Consider the following 27,834-nt stretch of genomic DNA (forward strand, 5'->3'; position numbering starts at 1 on the left):
GGCCGCCTCTCTCTTCCGCCGCAGCCTTCACCACGAGCCAGTCCAATTCCTGCTGTCCCACAAACTGCTCCGCTCTACAAACTGCTCCGCTCCGCTCACCGACCTGTGAGCCGCTCCAGCCGTCCCCGCAAACAGCTCCGCTCGCCGTTCCTTGGGCTGCTCCAACCGGCTCCGCAAGGCTCCACACCGACCTGTGAGCCGCTCCAGCTGTCCCCGCAAACAGCTCCGCTTGCCGTTCCTTGGGCCGCTCCAACCGGCTCCGCAAGGCTCCGCGCCGCTCCTCCAGTCGTCCCCACAAATTGCTCCGCCAGCTGCTTAGCAATATAGCTTCAGGCTCCCCCACTAGTTAACACAGCACTCAGTGATCTCAGCTCTTAATAACTTTAGCTCTATTGTGATTTCAGCTCTTAGCGATTTCAGCTCATAGTAGGGGAGCCCCCGTGCTGGTGCACCATTGGCCCAAAGTGAATTCAGCTCAGCAGCCTGTAACTAGACTCCTGATGGAATCAAAGATAGCTCTGACATTCAACAGTGGAGAGAGAAGGCGGTGCAATTGGTGTTTCAAACCCTCAGAGGGGGGGCCCATACCATCAGGTACAAATACCTGTCCCCATCCTCTCTCCATTCACTGGGTTTTGTAACCCATGCCCCTTGTCAAGCAAGTGCTACTTAGGTAATGGTGAAGGACTCACTCAGTCCTTCTGTCATACAACAGTTCCACTGGCCTTGATTCACAGAATCAGGGTAACAAAACTTTATTCTTCCTGCCCCAATAACAGAGAAACTGGGGATCCCACACCAGCCAAAGTAACCACTTTCAGTTGCTGTTGTTTCATGCCAGGCGGGTGGGTGTTCCTATGCAAACAAGATCAGCCCCTGGAGTTCTTTTCCACACTCGCCATAATTCACCACCAGATGTCAGGGTAGAGCTCATCCTGACTCTGCTTACACACAGTGACCAAATACCATCAGGAAAACAATGGGAAACTTAATCCTTTCAAAATGACAGCTCTGCCACCATCAGAACATAGCAGCAAGCTCTGTCTTTAATTTAGTGTTCTGACATGATTGAAGTCTTTGAAATCTCACTGCTCACTTAGTTTCTGCTTGTCTTGCAATATTCCTAGTACTGCCTTGATATACAAGACAGATTTCCTTCAAGTTTCTTTTACCTCTTTGTCACCATTTTGTATTGTTTATTCTAATAATGCTTCTAGTTGTCTTCCACTGTTTCCTATCATTGCTGCAGAAGACCTAGCTGAGAAAACTTTCCAATAGGCTTGCTATTTCCTAGGACAGTGTTTCCCAAACTTGGGACACCGCTTGTGTAGGGAAAGCCCCTGGCGGGCCGGGCCGGTTTGTTTACCTGCCGCGTCCGCAGGTCCGGCCGATCGCAGCTCCCACTGGCTGCGGTTCGCTGCTCCAGGCCAATGGGAGCTGCTGGAAGCGGCGGCCAGTACGTCCCTCGGCCCACGCCGCTTCCAGCAGCTCCCATTGGCCTGGAGCAGCGAACCGCGACCAGTGGGAGCCGCGATCGGCCGGACCTGCAGACACGGCAGGTAAACAAACCGGCCCGGCCCGCCAGGGGCTTTCCCTACACAAGCGGCGTCCCAAGTTTGGGAAACACGGTCCTAGGAGAACGCCTTGGCCCTGGTCCTCATTGGTAGGCACTGAACGCCCATCGAACTCAGTGAATCTACAGGCTCTGTGAGGATTCTTCCAATAGAATGGGCACCCACCAGCCACAAAGAAGCTCGAGTAAATGAATGATTTGTGCAAAATTATTGGTGCGAGAGACCAGCTTTCGAGCTTCCACAGAGCTCTTCTTCAGGTCTGGGAAATGTACTCAGAACGTCACAGCTAACTACACGGTGGAACAGATTGTTTAGCTTAAGTAGTTAACACACATTTCAAGGGATCAGTCAAGGTGAACTCTGATCAGACAGGCCACTTCACCTTGACTGGTCCCTTGAAATATGTGTTAGCTACTTAAGCTAAACAATCTGTTCCACCTTGTGTTTAGCTGTGATACTCAGGACTGCTCTACAGCAGGAAATTAAGGGCATGGCTACACTTGCAGATGTAGAGCGCTTTGAGTTAAACCAGCCTTCGTAGAGCGCAGTAGGGAAAGCACTGCAGTCTGTCCACACTGACAGCTTCAAGCGCACTGGCGTGGCCACATTTGCGGCACTTGCAGCGGCATTGGGAGCGGTGCATTATGGGCAGCTATCCCAGCATGCAAGTGGCTGCAACATGCTTTTCAAATGGGGGGGAGGGATGGAGTGTGACAGGGAGTGTGTTGTGTGTATGTGGGGGGAGAGAGAGTGGTTTTTTGCAGGGCTCAGAGCATGTCAGCATGCTGTCTTGTAAGTTCAGACAGCAGCAGACCCCCCCGCCCCAGCCTCTCTCTCTCACATACACCATTCCACAGTAATGGTTGCTTTGTCTCGGAGCAGATAAGCAGCCGGCTGTCAAACGGAGCTTTCAGAGGGCATTTCCGCATTCCTGCAGCGATTCAAAACAATGAGAAGAGTGGCCACTTGACTTAAGGGGATTATGGGACGTTTCCGGAGGCCGATCAGAGCGCAGTAATGCAACACCTCATTCACACTGGCGCCACAGCGCTCCAGCGGGGGCACATCAAACGTTATTCCTCTCGCCGAGGTGGCGTACCAGCAGTGCTCTAGCCGCGGAGTCAGAGCACTCTACGTGCCTTGCCACTGTGAACGGGGAGTGAGCTAGTGTGCCCAGGGCTCCTTTATTACACACTAACTCGCAAGTGTAGCCAAGCCCTAAGTTGGTACAACTGCATCATTCGGGGATGTGAAAAATCCACCTCCTTGAGCAACACATTTAAACAGACCTAACTCCCAATGTAGACAGCACTAGGTCACTGGAAGAACACTCCCATCGACCTAACTACTGGCTCTTGGGAAGGTGGAATACCTGCAGCAATGGGAGAGGTTCTCCAACCGGTATAGATAGCATCCTCACTGAAATGCTGGTGCAGCTGTGCTGGTGCAGAGTTTTAAGTGTAGACAAGCCCTGAGTACATTTTCCAGATCTGAAAAAGAGCTCTGTGTAAGCTCAAAGCTTGTCTTTCGCACCAAAAAAAGTTGGTCCAATAAAAGATATTACCTCACACACCTCATCTCTTTCATATCCTGGAACCGACACAGCTACAACAATGCACACAAAATGATTTGCTCAGCTCTGCCCATAAGATCCTCCAACCGCATGAATTAACTTGGGGGAGGAAGAGACACATCTTGAAAAGTCCCCTACATTTCTCCCCCTGGAAAGCGCCACCTTGCACCCACCCACCCATCCTTCCACCAGAGAAGGTCAAGACAGAGGTTCCCATCAGCATTCTTCCCAACAAGGTTCTGAAAGCTGCATGAGAGAAATTAATTCATAGACTTTTAAGGCCAGAAGGGACCATTGTGATGATCTAATCTGAGCTTCTGTATAAGACAAACCATAGGCTTTCCCTGAATTAATTCCTACGTCAGTCACTGGGGTTAAACTATAACAGATCTTTTAGAAAAACATTTGATCTTGATTTAAGAAATTCCATTGATGAAGAGTTCATTAGAACCCTTGGAAAGCTGCTGCAATGGTTAACTGCCCTCACTGTTAATAATTTGCACCTTATTTTTAGTCTGAATTTGCCTAGATTCAATGTCCAGCAACTGGATCTTGTGTTGCCTTTTTCTGTTAGATTGTTGAGCCCTCTATTATCATACAGGGTTACTGGCTTCATTGAGGGGGGGAAGCTGTAAACGTGATATATCTTGATTTTTGTAAGGCTTTTGACATAGTCCCACATGACATTCCCATAAGCGAACAAGGGAAATGTGATCTAGATGAATGTACTATAATGTGGGTGCCCAACTGGTTGAAAGACTATACTCAAAGGGTAGTTATCAATGGCTTGCTGTCAAACTGGGAGGGTGTATCTAGTGAGGTCCCACAGGGATCTATGCTAGGTCCAGTACTATTATTTTCATTAATTGCTTGTATAATGGAGTGGAGTGCATGCTTATAAAATTTGCAAACAATGCCCTAGCTGGGAGGGGCTCAAAGCACTTTGGAGGACAGGATTAGAATTCAAAACTACCTTGACAAATTGAAGAATTGGACTGAAATCTACAAGATGAAATTTAATAAAGACAAGTGCAAAGTACTACACTTAGGAAGGAAAAATCAAATGCACAACTACAAAATGGGGAACAGAGGTTCTGGGGGTTATAGTGGATCACAGATTGAAGATGAGTCAACAGTGTGATGCAGTTACACATTGGAGGTAATTATTCCTCTCTACTTGGCAATGGTGAGGCCTCAGCCGGAGTATTGTGTCCAGTTCTGGGTGCCACACTTTAAGAAAGATGTGGATACATTGAACAGAGTCCAGAGGAAAGCAACACAAATGATCAAAGATTTAGAAAAACAGACCTCTGAGGAAAGGTTTTAAAAAAATGGTCATGTTTAGTCTTGAGAAAAGAAGACTGAAGGGGGATCTGATAACACTCTTCAAATATGTTAAGGGCTGTTATAAAAGAGGACAGAGTTCCATTGTTGTATGTATCCTCTGAAGGCAGAGCAAGTAATGGGCTTAATCTGCAAAAAGGGAGAATTAGGTTAGATATTAGGAAAAACTGTCTAACTCTAAGGGTAGTTAAGCTCTGGAATACACTTCCAAGGGAGGTTGTGGAATCCCCATCATCTTTAGAACAAGTTAGACAAAACATCTTCATGGATGGTCTAGATATACTTGATCCTGTCTCAGCACAGAGGCTGGACTAGATGACCTCTTAAGGTCCCTTCCAGCCAGGGTAGATAAAAATCAATGATTTCTTTTAAAAAATCAAAAAAATCAGATTTTTTTGATAAAATGCTTTTTGAGGCAAAAAACGATCTAAAGATAAAGATACATTATAGCTCAAAGATTCTCATCACGGAATAGGGATTATAAAGTCTAATTCTGTAGTATGAGACAATATATTCATGTAATGTTTAAGAAAAGTTTTGTAAATGAGTTCCAATAGTTCATGGATTAGGGACCCAATCTTACGGGGTTCCAGAGGCTTCTGTATAGATTATTTAGGTTAATCTTTCTATCTACCCAATGGGACTCAGTGCTCAGTCTAGAAGATACCATCAGAGATGCTTAGTTTTGCAGTTCTCAAACTGTGGATTTGTGTCTCCAGAGATAACATGCTTGTTAACAGCAAAATGTTTTTAAATAAATAAATAAATAATATATAGAGGTGAGAAATAAAAGACCTCAACCTTATCGTCCCTCTGCAAATTTGTGTACACAGAGTCAATCCCTTACCTGTCTCTAAAAGTGCAAAGTTTCAAAAAGTTCGATGAATAGAAGATTGTTGGGGGCGGAATAGACAAGGAGAAGAAGTCTGGAGATAAATGTGAGAAGGGCGGGAAAGGCAGTAGAAACAAAAGAGAAACTGTTTGAGCAGCATATTCCAAAAGTCTTGAGGTCTTTCTGAGTGTAGCCTTCATTGATTTGAGATCTACCATACCATTCTCTCACTAGAAGGGAAAACCTATAATGGCAGCAGGCCGTAAAAGAGACCCAGTTTGGGAATATTTTAATTAAGTTCCTCTACCTGTAGGTAAGACAGGCATGCATGCAAAATGCAAACAGTGCAACATAACTGAAGCAAGGCCTGGATGCCCAAATGAAACAACATCATGAGAAGTGTTCCTTCTCAGGAGGAAGCTGAGTTGAAGATGATGAAAGGAACATGTCTGAACATGCAGGATCTTCAGGTTGGTAAACTTTTTTATTTCATACTTCTTTCTTAAGGACTGCCTGTCTTCCTTCTGGACTATTCTTGAATTCTCATCTTTGAGCAAAAAATACAGTTGTTACTCTATGGTACTATCATTTTAGATGCAGTTGTGATAAAAAGTAAATAGCTGAAATAGGCAGATCTTCTTTTTACAATTTCACCTTTAAAGTAGTTCTGAGTGTCAGTTAATGCAATGAGTAATACTAAATGAGCAGTATGGTAATAATAATAATTAAATAACTGCATTGACTTATTTTGTTTAGGAGAATCCATCCTCAACATACAGGATTCTGAAGACTATCTACCTTCAAGATCACCATCATTTTCTATAGTTTCAGAGTTATCTGCCAATGATAGTGTTTCAGTCACATCGCCACAGTATATCACCTGTAGCAAAAAGAGAAAAAAAATCTCCATCATCCAGAAACATAGATAAGTTTGTGATAAGAACCAGCAGATTACAAAAAGAGGTAATTGATGAAAAAAATTGCCCGGTTTGTTTATGCAACAAACTCTCCTTTCCATATGATTGAGAACCCACACTTCATTAACATGCTTCAGTCATTAAGACCAGGATACAGTCCACCCAACAGAGCAGATGTCGCAGGCAAATTGCTGGATAAAGTGTATGAAAGAGAAACTGAGCAGTGTGCAAAAGGTCTAAAGGGTAAAATTGTTAACCTGAGTCTTGATGGGTGGAGCAATGTCCAACAATGATCCTGTTGTATGTGCTTGTGTGACAACAGAAGAAGGTAAGACCTTCCTTACAGAAACAATTGATATATCAGGAAATGCACACACAGCAGAATACTTGCAAGAAGTAGCAGTAAAGGCTATAACAAACTGTGAAAAAAAATTCAAATGTCTAGTACACAGTTTGGTCACAGATGTATCCAAGATGAGAAGAAATTATTTAGAAGAGAGTGAAGAGAGTCCCAAGCTAATAACATACGGCTGCAGTGCTCATTTGATGCAGCTCCTAGCCAAAGACTTCAGTGTTCCAGAAATAAAGGCTAATGTTGTTGAAATCGGAAAATACTTCCGTAACAACCACTTTGCAGCAGCTGCTATGAAAAAAGTGGGAGGAACCAAGCTAACTCTCCCACAAGGCGTGCAATGGAACTCAGTAGTGGACTGTTTTGAGCACTATATCAAGAACTGGCCTAATCTGATGATAGTTTGTGAACAAAATTGTGAAAAAACAGATGATACTGTCACAGCCAAAGTTCTCAACATTGGGCTTAAGAGAAATGTTGAACACATGCTGAGTACCCTGAAGCTTATTTCTGTAGCCTTGAACAAAATGCAGGGAAATAGCTGTTTTATTGCTGATACAGTTGAAATTTGGAAGGAACTGAGTGAGATCTTAAAAAGAGAAATATGCAATGACAGTTAAATTACAAGCATTACAAAAATGAATGGGACAAGCACTATCTCCAGCTCATTTTCTTGCAAATATTCTCAATACTCGGTACCAAGGTCAAACCTTAACTGCTGAAGAAGAGGAGTTGGCTATGACATGGACATCCAGCAATCATCCCTCCATAATGCCAACTACACCTCTACCTCAATATAACGCTATCCTCGGGAGCCAAAAAATCTTACCACGTTATAGGTGAAACCGTGTTATATCGAACTTGCTTTGATCCACTGGAGTGCGCAGCCCCGCCCCCCCCGGAGCACTGCTTTACCGCGTTATATCCGAATTTGTGTTATATCGGATCACGTTATATCGGGGTAGAGGTGTATAATATACTTCAGAACTAAGGGTGAACCATTCAAGAAATATATGTTTGTTTAAAATATCATCAAGAAAGTCACACCAGTGAACTGGTGGAAGTCACTTAAGCACTTGGATTCAGAGTCTGTTGAAGTGATAATCTCACTTTTAACAGCAGTAGCTTCTTCTGCCAGTGTAGAAAGAATATTTTCTTCCTTTGGACTAATTCATTCCAAATTGAGAAATCGTTTGGGACCTGAAAAAACAGGAAAGCTTGTTTTTCTTTTCCAGATTATGAACAAACAGGAAAATGAAGGTGAAGACGACGGAGTTAGCTGCAGAAGCCAATATTTTAAGTTTCTCATGTTGACCTGGCTGACATAGTCGATTTAATTTTGGGTTTTGTTTTAAAAAATATTTCATTTAATTGTTTTAGTTAAAAACAATTTTTACAAAAACATACCTGATTTTATAAAACTTGAATGTTTAACTAAATTCAAAAATGCATATGCTTGTTTTATTAAAATATTATATGTTTGCTGTTGAAGAAAAAAATCCAGAATACATAATGTTGTTGTTTTAGTTATATAAAACAATTTAAAAGTCTGTCTGGCGATGTTCTAATACAGCATGGCAAGATAATCCTCCAAATATTAATGATTAACCTGTTGAATTGGAGATAGTTCACCTCTCAATAACTTCATAAATATCTGCTTCAATTACCTTTGGTAAATGAAATAACCAAACAATCATTCATTTTCTGATCTAGCTGTAAAACTAATCTGAAAAGTTTTCAAAATAAATCACTTTAAAAATGTGTAGTGTGTACCTTCTACAAATGAAACCTACATCTATCTCTGAGTTGTGAAGAATATGTATTAAGGTTATAACAACCAACAAGAATGCACTTTTATGTAGAAATCCATGATTAAATCGAGTCTTCCTGACTAGTGATTTAAATCAAATCCACCCTGCTTCCAGCCCTATATTTCTATTATGCTATTAAATTTGTTTCCCATGTGAGTACTTAGACACTATGATCAAGTCACCCATTAACCTTCTCTTCAATAAACAGAATAGATTAAGCTCTGTGAGTCTCACACTATAAGAGATGTTTTCTAATCCTTTATTCATTCTTGTGGCTCTTCTCTGAACCCTCTCCAATTTTCAATATTCTTCTTGAAGTGTGGGCACCAGAACTGGACACAGTATTCCAGCAGCAGTCGCACCAGTGCCAAATAGAGGTAATATAATCTCTCTACTCCTACTCAACATTCCTGTTTATACATCCAAATATCACAATAGCCCTTTTTGCCACAGGATCGCTCTGGGAGCTCATGTTCACTTGCTTGTCCCTTCTGACCGCTAAATCCTTTTTCAGAATCACGTCTTCCCAGGTCAGGGTTCCCCTGCCTATAAGCATAGCCTACACACTTTGTTCCTAGATGTATACATTTACACTTCCCCATATCCAAATAAACGTTGTTTGCTCATGGTCAGTTTACCAAGTGATCCCTATTGCTCTGTATCGGTGATCTGTTGTCCATATCAGTGATCTGCCTTCAAAGGCCAGAGCTGATGGAAAGCTCCAGGGCAACATTATGAACGAAGCACACTTCTGTGTCTACTCATCCTGCTCCTGCACAGATACCTAGAGCCTTTCCTGTTAAGGGAGCATTATGTAAAACACACGACCAGTGAAGTCTCTAAGGCCTGGGCTACACAGATTTTGTACCAACTGAACTATTTTGCTTACGGGGACGATTTATTTATTTATTTATTACCAACACAGGTAAATTGGTACAACCCCTAGCATGGACGCAATTATACAAGTAAATGGGGCCGTATGGGATTATAGCCTATTGTCATGAATATATGGAAATACGCTATACCGGTACAAGCCCTCTATGCTGGTATAACTGCATCCACATCAGGGGGTTGCACTGCTTTAAATATACTGGTTTCAAATCCATATAGTTAAAGCATTTCAAAACCCGTGTGCAGACAATCCCTTTGGTAAGTCTGTTCTCCCTGCCCACCCGTGGGATGGGGGAGGGTATGGCCCTGAAATACAGAAAAACTGTAAGAGAGAAGGCTTTTGACAGAATAACACCATTGTTCCCTGCTTGCATCTCCTGCTGGCAGGCTTACACGGAAAATCATCTCTGAATGCTGTCCCAGCCACCCCTGCCTCCAAAGTGTGAATCCAGGAGATGCTAAGCTCGGGGGGGGGTGTCAGTGGTGTTCCGTCAGCGAGGTGGAACGCAAACCCAGCACAGAAAACACTCTCGCAGGATCCTGCGTGGCAATGGTGACAGTCTAGCCAGAATCCCCAGGAGCTCACACAACCAAAACAAAAGCCCTGTCTTTCTGCTGGGAATAAAAATGATTTCTAGCCAAAAGGCAATGTCCTGAATTGCAAATCATGACAACAATACTGGAGACACATCTATTACAGCTAACAAGGAGCCCTTGTTCAGAGGAGATGGCCGCAGGCCAGCAAACCACATACATTAGCAACTCAGAAACATTGTACTTGTCCAGATAGATCACCAGTGACAACTCCAGAAACAAGATTCAGGGATGGGAGAGCCTGGGACCTTTTCTGTTGGGGATTCCCCATCCCCCCAGAAGTGAAACTGGCCCATAGCAAATGGGACCTTTCACTTTTGAACAAAGATCATGCTTTAGGTAGTAGGTTAATATCTTCACTTATAGCTTTGCAACACCGCTAAAGTCAGTGAGATAGAGGAAAGCTGGTCTTGGGATTAAGGCCCTGGTACTAAAACTCAGAAGATCTGGGTTCAGGTCCTGGCTCTGCCACAGATGCCCTGTGTGACCTTAGGCAAATCTCTTACTCTCTCTGTGCCCTTGGCTTCCCCATCTGCTGTAAAATGGGGGTGATAACAGTTGCTTTGTCTGCCTTGCCTGTTCAGATTGCAAGCACTTTGGGGCAGGGACTGTCTGTTACTGTGTGTATGTACAGCACGCAGCAGAATGGTGCCTTGAAGTGCTACCATGATTCAAATAAAAATAGCATGGATGTAAGTGAAGATGGGATTCGGCCCAGTGTGCCAAGTGGAGCAATCATCTAAAATAGTCTAAGAGGGTAGATTATCATTCTTCTCCAGTTTGTATGCCTCTCCAACCTACCAGTGCAGCAGGCCTACTCCATGGGGCAGCTATAGCCCCACCTCATCCCCACCCTCTTTGGGGCTGGGGGCATAGGCGCTGATTCTGTGGGTGCTCCAGAGCACCCACTGAAAAAAATGGTGGGTGCTCAGCACCCACCAGCAGCCCCCCTATCAGTGCCTCCCCCTCCCCCCAGCACCTCCCGCCTGCCATGATTAGCTGCTCCGGGGCATGCAGGAGGCACTGGAGGGGAGGAGCGAGGGCAGGGCACGTGCAGGTGAGGGGGCGGAATGGGGCAGGAAGAGGCGGGGCAAAGGCAGAGCAGGGTGGGAAAAGGCAGGGTGGGGGTGGGGCCTGGGGTGAAGGGGTGGAGTGGGGGCGGGGCCTGGGGTGGAGCTGGGGGCAGTACCCCCCCAGCACATTAGAAAGTCGGTGCCTATGGCTGGGAGTGTACCTTGGTAGCTGTCCGTCCCTGCACTCCTCTGAGCACAGGGACTATGATCATGACAGGCTTTTGTGCTGGTAGTGCAAGGTGAGCAGTCTCTTTATCCACTCCTACCCACCAGTGGTGCAAGTAGAAATCATTTCTTGCCGGTACTGCTCCCCATGTGACCCTCCATGTGACTCCTCCCCACCCTGCCCCCAGACCGGGGGCCCCACCCTCTCCCCGTCCCCTCTGACACTCCCCTTTGTATATACAAACATCAACATGCTTAACTACTCATGGTCCCCCCCCAGTTATTTAGTATTCAGTCTGTTTATATGGAATATGGGAGTTGGGTGAGGAGCCATTTCAGCATATGTATGACTTATTAAAAGACAAATTTTAAGTAGAACTGTATCCTAAACTGCTTTATGGTATTGTACCCAAACACTGCATTTCAATGGGGGATTCAACTTCATTTATAGGAACAGACTCCTGAAACTCTTACTAGTCCACAAAAGTGGTCCATAGTCATGCAAATAGTCTTATTGTCTTCAATGGGATTGATCAAATGATTAAGGGTTTACAGGATTAGGTTCCAAGTTTGTAAATTGTTCTGGGCGAAACTGACAATGCCTGAGCTGTCAGATCAGAAGGAGCTTCATTCAAATAAAGGCGGGCAAATGTGTGATAAGTCTTAGCTCCCTTGCTAAGATGAGGAACATATTTTCAGCAAAGTTCTTGGCAGATTCCTGAGGCAGCCGGTTTAAGGCCGTCAGTGTCTGGCATTTTAATCTTCACTTATAGTTCTCTCACCCACAAAGCTGGAAAATGAGGCATTTGTTTTCTTTGTTTTGATGATTTAGTTCCAGTTAACAAAATGCGTGTTAGACTAGTTTGGCTACAAAGCAGAATTCTATGTACACTGGGGATAACGCCTGATTCCCGTCAGGCTGCAGAACTGGGCTGACATCAATATCCAAACATCCTCTGGTCAGTGCAAGCAGAGGCATTCCTCTAATGATTTGGACTTGATGTGATGCAGTATGGATGTCATGGATAATTCAGACCAATGGGGAGAAACAGAATCAAAAACACTGTTTAAACACCTTCCGTCCCCCCACCCCTCCCCTCTTGAGGACTCCTGACTAACCAAAGCCTTTGTTTAAGTTTGTTAGTATCTGTATTGTGCTGTTAAAGCCATTTAAAGAATGAATGCCCTCCCTAGCCATGTTCTGCTCCTTTAAGGAGCAGAGTGCAGCCCCACTCCGGAGGATGGTGTGGGGGATAGCCCCAAGTTTTTCTGGTAACCCGTACCTACTAAAAATTTCTTGCCGGTACTGAGTACTGGAGGGTACCGCCCTACTTGCACTCCTGCTACCCACCCACCTTTTGCAAAGGCCGGTCCCCATCTGACCTTTAACAAGTGAGCTGGTACTTGCTGAATTAAAGACCTCTTATCAGGTCTATTTGGGCTTCTGTGCAAACCAACAGCAAGAAGACCATTTCCATGGCTTTTAATAGACAGAGCTTATTTTTAAAGGAAAAATATTCTCCTGCAGCATTGGCACCGCCCTGCTAGCACAGGAGAAACAGAACGTGAAATTTACTAGCAGCAGAGAAATTGACTGGTCTGTTTTCATTGTCAGGGCTGAGGGAAGTACACGATTAAAACTAAGAGCAGAAGTAGCATAAAGTAAATCAGACTGTCAAATTCTGTCAGTTGTATTAATCCAATGTAGTATTAATAAGATACGGGAGCCTTAAATTTAATATATGATTCTTAACCGATTTGTATCCCTCCAACTGAAACAAACCCTGTTTCATCAGCAAAGAAAGTTCACAATGGATTCTAACTTCATCAGCCTGAATTACACTGTCACATTACAGATACAGCTTAAATTTACAAGGACGTATTTAGCAAACGAAGTGGCAGGCAGTCACAGACCTGGTATTTGCAGCTAGGTCACTACACCTGTGAATTCTGTTTCATTTTCCAAAAGCTGCAATTACTGTCCCTGCCATCTGTCATTTCCAGAGAGTGTTTACCTTCAGCAGCAGCTGCTGCTTTTAGTTTAATTTTTTGTTTGTTTGTTTGTTTGTTTGTTTCCAAATCTGAATGGAGAGCTGGTAATGCCCTACTCTACAGTCAGCTTTTTAAATTTAAAAACAAACAAATACATAAAAATAGTGAGAAAGGAGAGAAAAAATATCCAGGTAGAGAGGAGATGGGAGGGGTCCTTTGGCAGCTCCAGCAGGATACAAACTGAGCCAGATCATCTCCATCACAGTGTCAGTGTGAAGGGTCCCATGATGCAAACTTCCCTCTTCCTGCAGTGAGGGGATGGGCTTTGTTCTCCTTATCCCAGCCCCTCTGCAGGGTCAGAGATCAGTGGATAGGGAAGAAGCAGACCAAGGGCAGGAGAGATGCCAGGAGTGGGGCTAGAGGGACACTCTCTTGTGTCGTCCGGCACACCCTCCCCCGAGCTCTGTGGAAAAACAAACACAACTAGTTTGGGGCGGCACTGGATCTTCTGACTTCCCCTCCTGCTGAGGGCACCACTCTTCGCTTAAGAGAAGAGCCTGTGCAGAAGCTGTGGCAGCATGGCTATACTGAAACCATGCTGCAAGGGAAACAAGCAGACCCACAGAGGACTTCAGAGCCAGCACTTGCGGGGTTCTGGGATACATGGCTGACTATTCTGCATTAGAGGAGCCTCTCAGGGTGATCTCCCAGAATCAGGTGTCACATGAGTCACAGATTCTCACAGATCCATGCCTCACAGAATGATCCCAGAAAAACTAGTGTGGGGCTCCTGCTCCACCCAGGAACTTCTTCCGGCCAGTATTTCTGTAGAAAGAGCTGATCCTGGCCTGTGAGAATTCCACGTGGAATGAAAGAGCTGTTTGCTATAGTAAGGATTCATGTTCAAGCTGGAGGAGTGGGTAGGTGGCAGGGTGGAAGAGGATACACCTCTACCTCGATATAACGCTGTCCTCGGGAGCCAAAAAATCTTACCGCGTTATAGGTGAAACTGCGTTATATCGAACTTGCTTTGAGCCGCCGGAGTGTGCAGCCCCATCCCCCCCGGAGCGCTGCTTTGCCGCGTTATATCCGAATTCGTGTGATATCGGGGTAGAGGTGTATTTATACAGAGACTCTTCAGCGGCGTCATCACCCAGCCCAGACAGGGCAGTCAGTTATTTTTTGGCAAGGTCCAAATTTCTTGGGCAAGGCCTAGTCAAGGTCCAGGTTCCAGAGAAAATAATAATAATAATAAGTAAATAAAAAGATGTTGGGATCCGTTCAAAAGCATCTGGCGGTCTGGATTTGACCCCCTGTCCGCCTATTTACTAGCTGAGAGAGGCAGAGTACAAGTCATTAGCATTTCAAAATACAGCAGAGAGGGGTTGTTTCTTTTTCAGTGACAAAGAGTTAACATGAAGGAGGAAAACCTAATCATCAGGCAAGGCTGCTGATACAGAGAGTGAGAAGAACAGGAGTACTTGTGGCACCTTAGAGACTAACACATTGTATTCAAAGATAACAGCATGGCACTCTCAGGGGACTGTTTAGAGGGCAACACTTGTTGACAACTGCTTTCTTTTAAGCTGCTACCCTATTGTAGATGACAACTGCACGCAGCCATTTCAATGAAAACAAGACTTCTATTTGGAGTCTGACATTCTCCTAGGGTGTTTGCAACACAAAAGTTGCAGACTGGTGCATGAGTGTGCTAGTGAAATTCGTGAAACTGACTAAAGAGTCTGCTAAAACGAAAGGGAACCTGACCAGCCAACTTTTGTTGTACAAATTGAATGAAATGCAAACAATAAAAGAGCTGCAAAATGGCATGTATTTGTTTGATTTTTTAAAAAAAATTTAGATTTGCATGATCTAAAGTGATGCTAGGAACACAGGGATGAGAAAATTTGGGCCAGCATTCCAGATTTCTAACCATCATGATGGTGTGTGCAATCGTGGTAAACACATCTATAGTTGTGCAATATTTTAAAATTATATCTTATTAGTTAACCTGGAAACGTCCCTTTTAGATCGCTGAATTATATTGTTTAATTTGTAACTTACAAGAGCCATGTCCCACTGCAAACAGATCCTTGTACTTCGGATTCCTGTAACAAAAAAATAAATATAACAGAATATTAATTATCTAACTCAACAGATGTGCATGGGCTTCACAGAATAAAGCCAGATTACCTGCCCAAAAGAGCCAACAGTCTACAGCTTGATCCTGCAAACACTTACACATGTGACTAATGCTTTGCAGGTGCCTAATTTTTCACAGGATCAAGACCTATGCATGGACTCAGACAACAGGGGATGATGGCAACACATGGAGTGGATAAGGAAGGGCTACATCAAAGATGACGACAATAAGATTTCAGTCTCCAGGGCTCCCCGCCTTGTACATTTCACAATCACTGAAAATATGCTTTTAAAAAACCCCTATATCTTAGAGGAAGAGAGAAGAAGTCTCAGTTTCCACCATTGTGGATTCAGGAGCAAAGCAACTGCCAAACCATATCAGAACAAGGGTCCACTCACTCACTTATCTTGTCTGGCATTGGCCAATGAGGGGTGATTCAGAGGAAGGCACATAAGTTCCATAACATAAGATCATTCATACAGATTTTGTCTTTGCCGCTTCCCTATTTGGGCTCAGCGACTTTTATAGCCTTCTTCCAAAATTCATGATTGTATGCCAGGCTGTCATGCAAATTGGTCTCTGTGCGGTCCGCTGATATCTAGTCCATGTACTGAGACTTTGACCTCCCCCTTGCTCGTCTTCCATCCACAATCATTACAAGGGCCATCCTTCCAAAATCGCTCTCATATCTCTGCTGAACATGCCCCTGGCCACGTAGCCTAGCCTCCATCAACTTGTCTCCAGTTAGGGCAACCCGCATTACGCTCCACACAATCTCATTTTGTTTCCTGTCACACAGCATCCAACCATTTGACCATCTCAACATCTTCATTTCCATGGTGGAGAGCATACTGATTTCTCTTCTCGTGGCTGGCCAAGTCTCTGTTCTGTACATTAGGATGGGTCAAATTACAGTTTGATACATTCTCCCTTTTATCTTTATTGGCACCTTTTTAATCACAGAAAACTGGGATCAGCTCCCACCATTTGCACCAGGCAGCTTTGGTATGGTGTCAGGCATCACTCAGAAGGGCACCATTGTCACCAACCACTGAGCCTAGGTATTTACATTTTTTCACCATTCTAAGCTCTCTGCCTGTAATATCCTTTATAGTGAGTCCTGCTCATTCAGTTATCAAAGCCTCGGTCTTACCAACATTCACTCTTGAGTCCCAGGTGCACAAAACTGTCTTGCCACTGTTCAGAGTTGGCTTGCAGGGTCTCATAATCTTCTGCACATATCACTCTGCAACCACTAAGCAGCATATTCCAAGGCAGCTCCCTTCGTATACTCTCACTAATCACATCCAAGACAGCCGCAAACAAAAAGGGGCTCAACGCTGACCCCGGGTGGAAGGCAATGTTCACTAGAAATCCTCTGCTGTAGCCCCATTTGGTTTTAATGACATTAGACATTCCATCATATATACCTGGATAAGGATAAGACAGACCTATCCTTCCAGCACACCTTTCCGTCACAAACTCCACCAAACAAATTATCTTAGTACACAATCATATGCCTTCTTCCAGTCCACAAAGATCATTCACTTCCACAAGGAACTTCCTGTCCCAGCTGGTGATCAGTTTATTCCCTGAAGCAAGAGGACTGACCTGCCAATACTATACTTTTTGATACAGAAAGCTTTCATAACTAATCCTTCTTTGCAATTTACTAAGCTATTTGCCTCAATGATGGTCATGTGGAAGTGAATTCCACAGGTTAATTTTATGTTCAGTTAAATCATATTTTCTTATCCTTTTAGTATTAGTTGCCTTTCAATGCTTCTTTCTTTATCTCTCCATTTTTACTTATAATAATGACGGTAAGTGATAATTTGCACTCTTTAGGAATAAAACCCAGGATCCAGACTTCCCTGCTCTAACCATTAGATCCACTGTCACTACAAAAGATTTGAAAAACACAAATCCATACCTGGGACATACAAGTCTATTGTTCTCTCTTACTTAGTATTTATTGGAGATGTATAGCAGTAATTATTACAGCACAAAATACCCATGAAAACTGTTTCCCCCCCCTATTTTGGTTCCCATTTTAGCTTTATTCTGTAATTCTCACACAACTGTCTCCCCAGTATTTTTCTAAAATATACTTACTGCAGTGGCATGCATGGGATTAAAATAGAAACCGTCGTTTTTCCGGCCTTGGGCCCTGATTCAGCAAGGTACTTAGGCATGTGCCCAACTTTATGGAAACAGCGTCCCATTGACTTTAAGTATCTTGCTGAATCAGGGCCTTAGATTGTGAGCTCCTCGTGGGTGTTACCATAAACAATCAATAATAGATAATAAATAAATAAATAAATAATAATTCTCCAATTTCTTTAATAATTCTCTCTGCCCAAGATAGAAAAGACCTAATGGGACAACCTTTCCCATATGGAAGCCCAAGATCCTGCTGTAAAAGAGTATATACCTGCAAGTGTGTACATGTAACATGGGTAGCGGGGAACCCTGAGCCCGCCAGCCCTGTTCCAAGGCCCAACGCCCTGCAGAAACAGGCATGTAGGGACATGTCTCTGAGGGAGCTGGGAATTGTAGTGGATGGGGTGGGATGGGGTGCGGAGAGGCGGGTCAGCTGGCAATCACATGACCAGCCGCAGATTTATCAGACAAGCCTTTAACTAATCTTAAGCAGTGAGGACTGAAGGAGAGCAGGGGAGAGTTGATTCTCCCGAGCTTCCAGGCAGAGGGAGCGGCAGGGAGGAGGAGAAGTCTCAGCTGAGAGGGCTGCAAAGGTCTGTGAAGCCTTAGCGGGTGCTATATTGAAGGTAAAGCCTGGTAAAGGATTCTAAAGACTTTTGAGCACAGAGGGAGGCTATGTGGAGGCTGACGCCTGTTATCAATTAAAAAGATGAATTAGGCCTGGGGAGGAGAAGCTGAGCATTATTGTATGTTAATAAATGAGACCCTACTTTTGGGCTGTATAAGTAGGGGCATTGCCAGCAGATCGAGGGACGTGATCATTCCCCTTTATGCGACATTGGTGAGGCCTCATCTGGAGTACTGTGTCCAGTTTTGGGCCCCACACTACAAGAAGGATGTGGAAATATTGGAAAGAGTCCAGCGGAGGGCAACAAAAATGATTAGGGGTCTGGAGCACATGACTTATGAGGAGAGGCTGAGGGAACTGGGATTGTTTAGTCTCCAGAAGAGAAGAATGAGGGGGGATTTGATAGCTGCTTTCAACTACCTGAGGGAGGGGGTTCCAAAGAGGATGGAGCTCGGCTGTTCTCAGTGGTGGCAGATGACAGAACAAGGAGCAATGGTCTCAAGTTGCAGTGGGGGAGGTCTAGGTTGGATATTAGGAAACACTATTTCACTAGGAGGGTGGTGAAGCACTGGAATGCTTTACCTAGGGAGGTGGTGGAATCTCCTTCCTTGGAGGTTTTTAAGGCCCGGCTTGACAAAGCCCTGGCTGGGATGATTTAGTTGGGAATTGGTCCTGCTTTGAGCAGGGGGTTGGACTAGATGACCTCCTGAGGTCCCTTCCAACCCTGATATTCTATGATTCTATGACCCCAGAAAGGGAAAGTTAATCTGAAAGTATCAGTGGTGATGTTTTGGATTGACAAGGAAGAAGGTAAACTGAGATAGCAATGCTAGGTTGGGTCAGGCCCTCTGCGATGTACAACTACAACCATTACAACCATACAGATAGCTACTTAGGGCTCCGATTCAGGAAAGCATCTCTACTCAGGACCGCGCTTAAAACACATGCTTAATGTACAATATGTGATTAGAAGTGCTGTGCTGGAACAGAGACAGAGGGTTGGTCTCCCCTGCGATTAGGCACCCGCGGCTGGCTCATGCCCGCTGACTCAGGCTTGGGGGAGAGGGGAGAGGGAGAGCTCAGGCTAAGGGACTGTTTAACTGCAGTGGAGATGTTCAGGCTCAGGCTGCAGCCTGAGCTCTAGGACCCTCCCACCTCGCAGAGTCCTAGAGTCTGGGCTCCAGCCCGAGCCTGACCATCTACACCGCGATTGAACAGCTCCCTAGCCTGAGTCTCCAGAACCCGAGTTATCTGCACGGGCCAACTGTGGGTTTTTAACTGCAGTCTCCCTTATCCTTTTGCACATGCAATTACCTAATTGGAACATGCGATTGCATCGGCACTTTATCCTGCTCTTTTTTTTCCTGTGCACAGACCAAAGCCTCTGCTTTCCAAAAATATACTCATTAACTCATATAGTTCTTTTCCTACCTCCCCCTAGGCCAGTGCAGGACTGACCCCTCCTGTATGTTCTCCAGAGATCTGTCCAATCTGGTTTTACGATTCTCAAGGGAAGGGACTCTTATTTGTTCCATTTATTTAACCTCTTTGCCCTGGTGCTCCACACTAAGTCAGCGGTGTGCTCATGTTCCACTGAAGGGCAATGGAATCCGAGCATGTGCCTGGCACATTCAGTACCACAGCAGGTGCCAGCTGCCCAGAAGCACCTGCATGTTTATCCACCACCAACGAATGATCGTTGAATTGAATTATTCCAAACAAACAGTGTTCCCAGTGAAAGCATTCCAAATGTTTTTATACAAAGTGTTGGGCTTCTTGCCATGATAACGGAGCTACACTTCCAAGTTATGACAATTCACAGGGACGCTGGCTTACAAGAGTGCGTCATTTCATTCCATTCTTGCCCAAGGATTTAGGAGATAAAATCTGCAACAAATACACTCACCAGCAGATGGCAGTAACTGCAAGCCTCTTGGCTTTGTCATACTGAAACTTCCACAGTGGCAGGAGAGTCCCCTCCTGGTCTCTGTATTCATCGGCAGGATCCTCAAAATATTTAAAATCTAAAAGGAGAGGAAACGAAGATCAGTGCATTCAAAAGGGGTCTGCCTGTAACCAGTGCCTGCGGGTGGAGCATAAGATCATTCCTCTCCCCTAGCTAAAGGGTAGGCGCCACACAGACCTTCAGAGCTTGTGCCAAAGGCACTTCTCATGCCTGAGATTTATTATTTGTACCCCAGTAGTGCCTAGAGTCCCTAAGTGAGGTCAGGGCCCCACCGTACTAGATGCTGTACGCACACATAGCAGGAGATGGTCCCTGCCCCAGAGAGCTTACAGTCTATTCAGACAAGACAGATAAAGGGTAGGGTTGCCAGACATCCGGTTTTCAACCGGAACGCCCGGTCGAAAACGGATCCTGGCGACTCCGGTCAGCACTGCTGACCGGGCCGCTAAAAGTGCAGTCGGCGGCATAGTGGGGATAAGGCAGGTTCCCTGCCTGCCCTGGATCTACGTGGCTCCCGGAAGCAGGCGGCACGTCCAGCTCCTAAGTGCAGCGGCGGCCATGGGGGTTCCACGTGCTGCCCCCGCCCCGAGCGCCAGCTCCGCAGCTCCCATTGGCCACAGAAAGTCCAGAGAAGAGCAACAAAAATGATGCAAGGTCTAGAAAACATGACCTATGAGGGAAGATTGAAAAAATTGAGTTTGTTTAGTCTGGAGAAGAGAAGACTGAGAGGGGACATGATACCAGTTTTCAAGTAAATAAAAGGTTGTTACAAGGAGGAGGGAGAAAAATTGTTCTTCTTAACCTCTGAGGATAGGACAAGAAGCAATGGGCTTAAATTGCAGCAAGGGCGGTTTAGGATGGACATTAGGAAAAACTTCCTAACTGTCAGGGTGGTTAAGCACTGGAATAAATTGCCCAGGGAGGTTGTGGAATCTCCATCATTGGGGATTTTTAAGAGCAGGTTGGACAAACACCTGTCAGGGATGGTCTAGATAATACTTAGTCCTGCCCTGAGTGCAGGGGACTGGACTAGATGACCTCTATGGTTCTATGATTCTCATCTCCCACTGAACACACAGGACTGGGCCCTTACATAACAAGCATCTTTGGGCTGTGATCTTGCCTTCCTGCATCTTGTGAAGCACCGGGCATGCCCACTGGATAGTGTCAACCTGGGACTCGGGAGACCTGGGTTCTATTCCTGGCTTTACCACGGGCTGACCTTGGGCAAGTCATTTTGCCTCAGTTTCCCCATCTGTAAAATGGGGATAATTATACTGACCTCCTTTGTAAAAGCACTTAGAGATCTGCTGATGACAAGTGCTGTATAAAAGCTAGATATCATTATTCTATGCAGGTCACTTTGGAGGTAGGTAGACAGCAACAGGAAATGGCGGAGTTCTCTCCCAATACCTACATGCACAGAGCTCCCCACGCCACAGGGACATGTAGGAGAGCCTACAGTGGTCAGCAAGGCAATGGGCCGGATCCTCAGCTGTGCCTCCAAAGAAGTCAATAAAGCTCTGTTGAGTTACACCAGCTGAGAATCTGGCCAAGTATATCGATATCACCCTCCTGTTAGCAGCAGATCTCCTCTTTGAATCAAGACAAAATTTAACTCCACCAGAAAATGCCTCCCCAGATTCCCTGTTGTAATCTTTCTAGGGTTATGAAGATGTAACACCTGCATACTGCAATGTTTTACTTGCGGTACGAATACATAATAATCCTTGGCACTTCTGAGGTGCTTTCGCACTGAGGATCTCAGGGCCTTTTACAAACTCTCACTAATTAATTTGTCCTCCCAGTATCCCTGGGAGGCAGAGAAATATGACTAGCCTCACTTTCCTGATGGTGGAATTGAGGCTCTGGACTGGTAAGCGATTTGCCCAGCGTCACCTAGTTATTCACTGGCAGAGCTAGAAATAGAACCCAGGAGTCCTGACTCACATCTCCCTGCCCTAACCATTAGGCATTAGAATAAAATGCTGTAGCCCTCACTTGGGGTCTCTGCCAGGGAGGGGAAGCTTTAAATTGACCTCAGGGCTCCAAAGGAGAGGCTACATGGGGTATATATAGAATCAGTAAATCCTCCATGTGTCCTGGCCATAAACCTTCCCAGGCCAGCGCTACGTTGGGGACTATGTGGGCTGGCTGTGCCCACCCCCGTGGAAGCAATACTGTGGGTGTCTTATACTGCCCTCATACTCCCCGAGGCAGATTTTCCATTGCTGGGAAGGCTGTGTCCTGGCTTCTGTCAGCTGAAGGGGCTGAATCTAGCTTGTGGATTTTAAATACGGAGCAAGCAAAATGTTATTGGCAACCTTTGGGCCACTTAAAGTGGTCACTTAGGGCAAAGGGCAGCCTATCAGAGGTGGCCTTTCGTGCAGATTCCTCTGTTACATGGACTGACATGGCTTTACGTAACATTCCATGAACGATTGCACTTTGTCATGGTGACCTTGGAAAGGATCAACATTGTACAGCCAGCCGGTAGAGCAAACGGGAATTCTTCTCAGTTACATTTTTCACCAATCTTCTTCCTCTCCATGTACGGGTGATGATTCCCTGGGAGTCACTTTGCCAGGTGAGGCCACAGAGTTGATAGCGGTGAGTAGCCTCTGACTTCTCTGGGGAAGTGATCAGCGACATGGTACTGATCAAGGGCTTGATGCACAGAATGGTCAATTGTAACGGATTATGGCTGGGCTTTCCAATGGAGTCAGAGAGTTAGGCACCCAAATACCACTGAATAGAACTTTCCTAGGCCGCTTTGAAAACCCACAACCTGCATTCTCAAAGGAGCTTTCAGCACCCTTGTCACAACGGTGTGCCGGTCTCTTCCGCACAACCGATATCTGAGTGTGAATGAAAGACCCGCGGGGCGGGCCGTACCTTGTGCAAGGTCATCAAAGGTATTCTGATTGACCATCCGCTCCACTATTTTAGCTGCCTTGGTCACCTTGGTTACATCATCACTCTGCCAAAAAGGAAAACAATGAGGAGCAATTTTACAACCAACATGTTGAAAGAAAGGGAAATTACTTCCTGTGCCGTGGTTCCCTGAAAATGAGCGTAGAGCCCCCCCTCCTGTTGGATCTCTGGTCTAAGGGGCTTCGGGGTCTCATGTGGACAAGCAAATATCAAAGGGTTTAAAAGCCTTTCAATAAATCTCAGGGAACTCGACTTTAAGTTGTATGCAGATCAACAGTATCATACAGCACATAGCTAACGGAGTCAGTCACACTGTGGGGGAGATTTTCAAAGGCACAAAAGGCAGCTTTGTGTCCAATTGCCTATGAAAGTCAATGAGAACTAGGCTCCTCACTGGCTTAGCACTGTGGAAAATTCCATCCTGCAGGTGGCACCAGAAGAGGGGGGCCAGAGGGCCATGCCCCCACCCTCACTTTTAAAAGTGGGAGGCTATTCCCTCCCACTTTTTACCGTCATAAAGGCGAGCGATGGGGAAGGGGGTAGGGTCTTGGGGGGAAGAGGCGGCACAGGAGCTGGGTCTTGGGGAAAAGGGGTTGGGTGACTGGGAGCCTGTCAGAGCCACATTCTCTCCTCCCTTTTTTGAGCATATCCCCTTTACTTATCGCTTGTACCTTAGCGATACCAACTGTGCTCTGCCCTAGGTTTTGCTGGAGGACTACTTGGAAATTTCACAGTATGTATATTGGTATTCTCACAATGTATTAGAGGTGGTGGCAAGGCAGGGTGGTGGTGATGGATCTCTAACAAAGACTGCCTTTCTCCAAAACATGCATTCGCCATTGGAATTACATGGGGGTTAACAGAAATGTAAAAGGTCTGAATAAAAATCACTTCCCCTCAATTGCACCAATTTCCTTGTCTCGACTCCTGCAATGTCTTTTTGCCACTAGCTCTCCAGTCGTCCTAGTGCCTGTCGACACTGGAGACATTTCTGAACAATTCCCCACCTTGGCTAACTCTTGTTCAGCTCCCGCAGCATTACCAATGTGGGGAACCCAAGTTTAGACCTGCCATTGGCTGCAATCGGCATCTTGCACTGAACAAGTCTAATGGACACGGTGGTTAAAATGCTGGCAAGCTGAAGAGATGATTGAAAGAAGAGAGCAATTAAACAAATTCATATGCCAACAGCGTATGAATCATAGAATCATAGAAGATCAGGGTTGGAAGAGACCTCAGGAGGTCATCTAGTCCAACCCCCTGCTCAAAGCAGGACCAATCCCCAACTAAATCATCCCAGCCAGGGCTTTGTCAAGCCGGGCCTTAAAAACCTCTAAGGAAGGAGATTCCACCACCTCCCTAGGTAACCCGTTCCAGTGCTTCACCACCCTCCTAGTGAAATAGTTTTTCCTAATATCCAACCTAAACCTCCCCAACTGCAACTTGAAGAACATAAGATAGGCCATATTGGATCTTCATTGGTCCGCCAACTCCGTTAAGCTGCCTTCAGCAGAGGTCAGTGTTCACGGCTTCAGAAGAATTCAATTCTTCTCCCTGTAATGCCCCTTACCACGTAAGTACTGCTGTCCCAGGATAAGGAGCAATGTCTCTGCTGATCCCCACAGAGATCAGCAGGAATATGGCCCGTGTTCCTCTCACTCTCACTCCTAGGCTTCTCAACTTCATGTCTGAGATTGCACCTTGAAGTGAAGATCAGCAGAGGATACTTACTCTATTGTACCAAAACAGCACCCAGGAGAGTTACACTCTCAAAGATGAATGCTAGACGGTGCCTTAAAGATGATCATCTGTTTTAATTTGGTGAGTATGAAATAGGCTGACTTTTAAAAAAATCTTTGTTTACAGGAACTGAGCGTGAGCCAATTAAATTCTGTCCAGAAGAAGTGGAAAAGTCATATGTCAGTTTTCTTATTAGCCAGTTAGGCTGTAACTTTTCAGTAACGCAACCATGAATAAGCCCCTGTATGGCACTAATATAAATCAAAGTAAGCTGTTTTCTAATTGGGTTACTTTCTCTTTCAGGTTTGATTAATTCTGTATCTTATTAAAATTAATCTTCAATGGACTTGATAGGCCACATTTTTTTAAAGGTCCATTTGAAATTGATTTTTCCTCTGTAAGCCACTCCTGGCCGGGGTCTGACTCTAAACACAATCTCACCAGCTAACTAAATATTTTGTTTGTTTTTTTGAAGTGTACTATTTTACAGAACAACAATAAGGTGAATGGAATCATACGCTATGACTGGATAATGGACTAGTGCTTTGAAAATAAATGGCTCGACCTGTCATTGATATTCTTTTTTGATAAATGCTTCGTGTTTACATTTCAGCAGCAAGCCAGTCACAATGTATAACTCTGCAACTTCTGCTGATGTGTAATAAACTATCCAGAACACATAAATCCCCCTGATGACAATCCTGTAACTGCTGCACCACCACCAAATAACACATTATAGATACAAGTCTTCCCTGCTTTCGAAGGAACTTTGAACACATAAGCTAGCTCCACAATAGGGTTTAAGACAGCCAAGGCCCTCATGCCAGCCCTGTTCCCTGCAAACACGCCATCCCAAACAAGCAAAGTGCTAAAGACAGTCACAAAGGGTAAATCATTTCAGATGATGGATTGTCCATGAATTGTTCGTTTTCACTCTCAGCTGTTTGTGTGGTGTCCTTGGTCACCTAATGAACATGAGACAATTACTGCCACTGGGCTGGATAATGAATTCATTTTAAACAGCAGAACTGAGAATAGTGAGTGATTAACAAACCACGCACTTTCTGGGTTGAATGTTCAGCTGAACCATTAGCTAACATTCAGGATTTGCAAACATTTTCACAAATACCCAGCGGTCATCCAGGTGCTTCCAGATTACAGCTATGGCCCCATTAATTATAGTGAACTGAAATCAGCACTTATATGTACACAAATATTCCCAAATCCTTTTTGTTGTTGTTTTTCTTTCAGTGTTTGACCAGCTCTGCTTCTGAGGAGGCTGAAAAAAACCTATTCAGGATGCATTTAGGCAATGGTACAATACTATACTTTACACCCCAAGGTCCAGATTCTGATACCCTCGATACTTTAACTTCAGTGGGCTCGCTCATGGAGTATGATACTGCTCACCAGGAGTAAACATAAAAGATTCTAGTCCTGAATTATTTCACTTGATCATTTCAGTTTGCACAGCACCAGAGTTGGCAATCAGGAAATTCTCTATGCTTTATTTTACACCCAAGAATGTGATTCTATGACCCCCCCCCCGTGGCTCTGAATTCTGCAGGCTGACTGTTCTGCAGGAAGCAGCATTTCTTTTCACTTGCTCAGAACATACTGCCCTTTTAGTTTTCCGGGACATACTGCCCTTTTAGTTTTCCGGGAGTCACCTCTGGAAAGGGCTAATAGTGAAAAGGAAAAAGCCAAGAGGATCATCAATGTGTCAATTTAAAACTTCCCACTGTAGTCAATGAAGCATGCAGCAGTTTGGTATAATGTAGCTTCATTTCTATTTCAGTTTAATGATCTGCTTTTGGCAGTCCCATAGTTCCAAGCAAATAATGATATTGTTGACTTGAGGCCTGATTCTGCCCCACTTACTCATGCAAGTAGTCCTTACTCAAACTAAAAATCCCACATCTGAAGAAGTAGGTTTTTAACCCACGAAAGCTTATGCCCAAATAAATCTGTTAGTCTTTAAGGTGCCACCGGACTTCTTGTTGTTTTTGTGGATACAGACTAACACGGCTACCCCCCGATACTAAAAATCCCATGGATTTCTATGGGACAGCTCACGTACATAAGCATTGCAGAACCAGCCCCTTACACAGTACACCATATGAGATAGGTACATGTCTAAACCAACAGCCCAATCCTGCTAGCTTTCTGCGTGAGGAACTCCTGTTGTCATCAGTCTTTGATCCTGCAGGATTGGTGTGTATGTGTTTATTTGCAGCGCCATCAACAGTGGTGATGCTATATCAGTAATAAATAATAATAACAACGATACCTTCGAAATATCAAACATGTCCAATCTAGTTTACTGGAGGACTGCTTGGTGGTCTCAAAGGGTGTTCACTGACAGGTCTCACACCTTAACTCAAAACACAGAGGTGTAACATCTTTAACAAAGGCCTTGCCTACCCTCAGAAGTTGCACCAGTTTAAGTTAAATCAGTATCTAAACCTATTTAGTTAACCTGATGCAAAACCCTGTGTAGATGGTCTTATTTGGCTCTGAGAGTCTTACTTTGAATTAGCTTAATTCGGGGGAAGGGGGAGGAGAGAAGGAAGCTAAACCAAAGTTACTTTTAAACCAAAATAAGAACGTCTACACAGGGGTTTGCTCCAGTTTAACCAAATGAGTTTTAAAATACACCTTTAGTTAAACTGGTGCACATTTGTGTACAGTAGTGGTCACCAACCCATAGATCACGACTGACTGGTCAGTCCTGGAGTCTCTGCCAGTCAATCGTGATCTCTGCCCGCAAGAAGTCTGGCGGCGCAGCAGGGCTAAGGCAGGCTCCCTGCCTGCCCCAGCCCCACGCTGGTCCCAGAAGCAGCCAGCACTCTCCCGTGGCCCCTGAGGGGGAGGCAGGGGTCTCTGCACACTGCTTCTGCCTGCAAGCACTGCCACCGCAGCTCCCATTGGCTGGGAATGGGGAGCTGTGGCCAATCGGAGCTGTGGGGGGCGGTGCTTGCAGGAAGGAACAGTGCGTGGAGCCAACCGCCTCGTGGAGCCACAGGGGCATACTGGCCGCTTCCGGGAGCGGTGTGGGGCCGGGGCACGCAGGGAGCCTGCCTTAGCCCTGCTGCACCACCGATCGGGAGGTAAGGGCCGCCCAGTGGAAGCCCGCAACCCA

The 27,834-nt window shown here is 45.1% G+C and overlaps 1 protein-coding gene across 1 annotated transcript in view; it reads right to left on the bottom strand.

Moving 5' to 3' along the window:
• Positions 1 to 27,834, bottom strand: part of DNAI1 (dynein axonemal intermediate chain 1) — a 293,696-nt gene that overhangs the window by 237,245 nt on the left and 28,617 nt on the right. Inside the window, exons 10-12 of the mRNA XM_065406605.1 lie at positions 22,914 to 22,998; positions 19,959 to 20,076; positions 15,183 to 15,226 (exon numbers count right to left, since the gene is read on the bottom strand). Of these exons, the coding sequence (XP_065262677.1) occupies positions 15,183 to 15,226; positions 19,959 to 20,076; positions 22,914 to 22,998 (247 nt within the window). The remainder of the gene's footprint in view (positions 1 to 15,182; positions 15,227 to 19,958; positions 20,077 to 22,913; positions 22,999 to 27,834) is intronic.

The sequence above is a fragment of the Emys orbicularis genome, chromosome 6, assembly GCF_028017835.1.
Source record: "Emys orbicularis isolate rEmyOrb1 chromosome 6, rEmyOrb1.hap1, whole genome shotgun sequence".
NCBI lineage: Eukaryota > Metazoa > Chordata > Testudines > Emydidae > Emys > Emys orbicularis.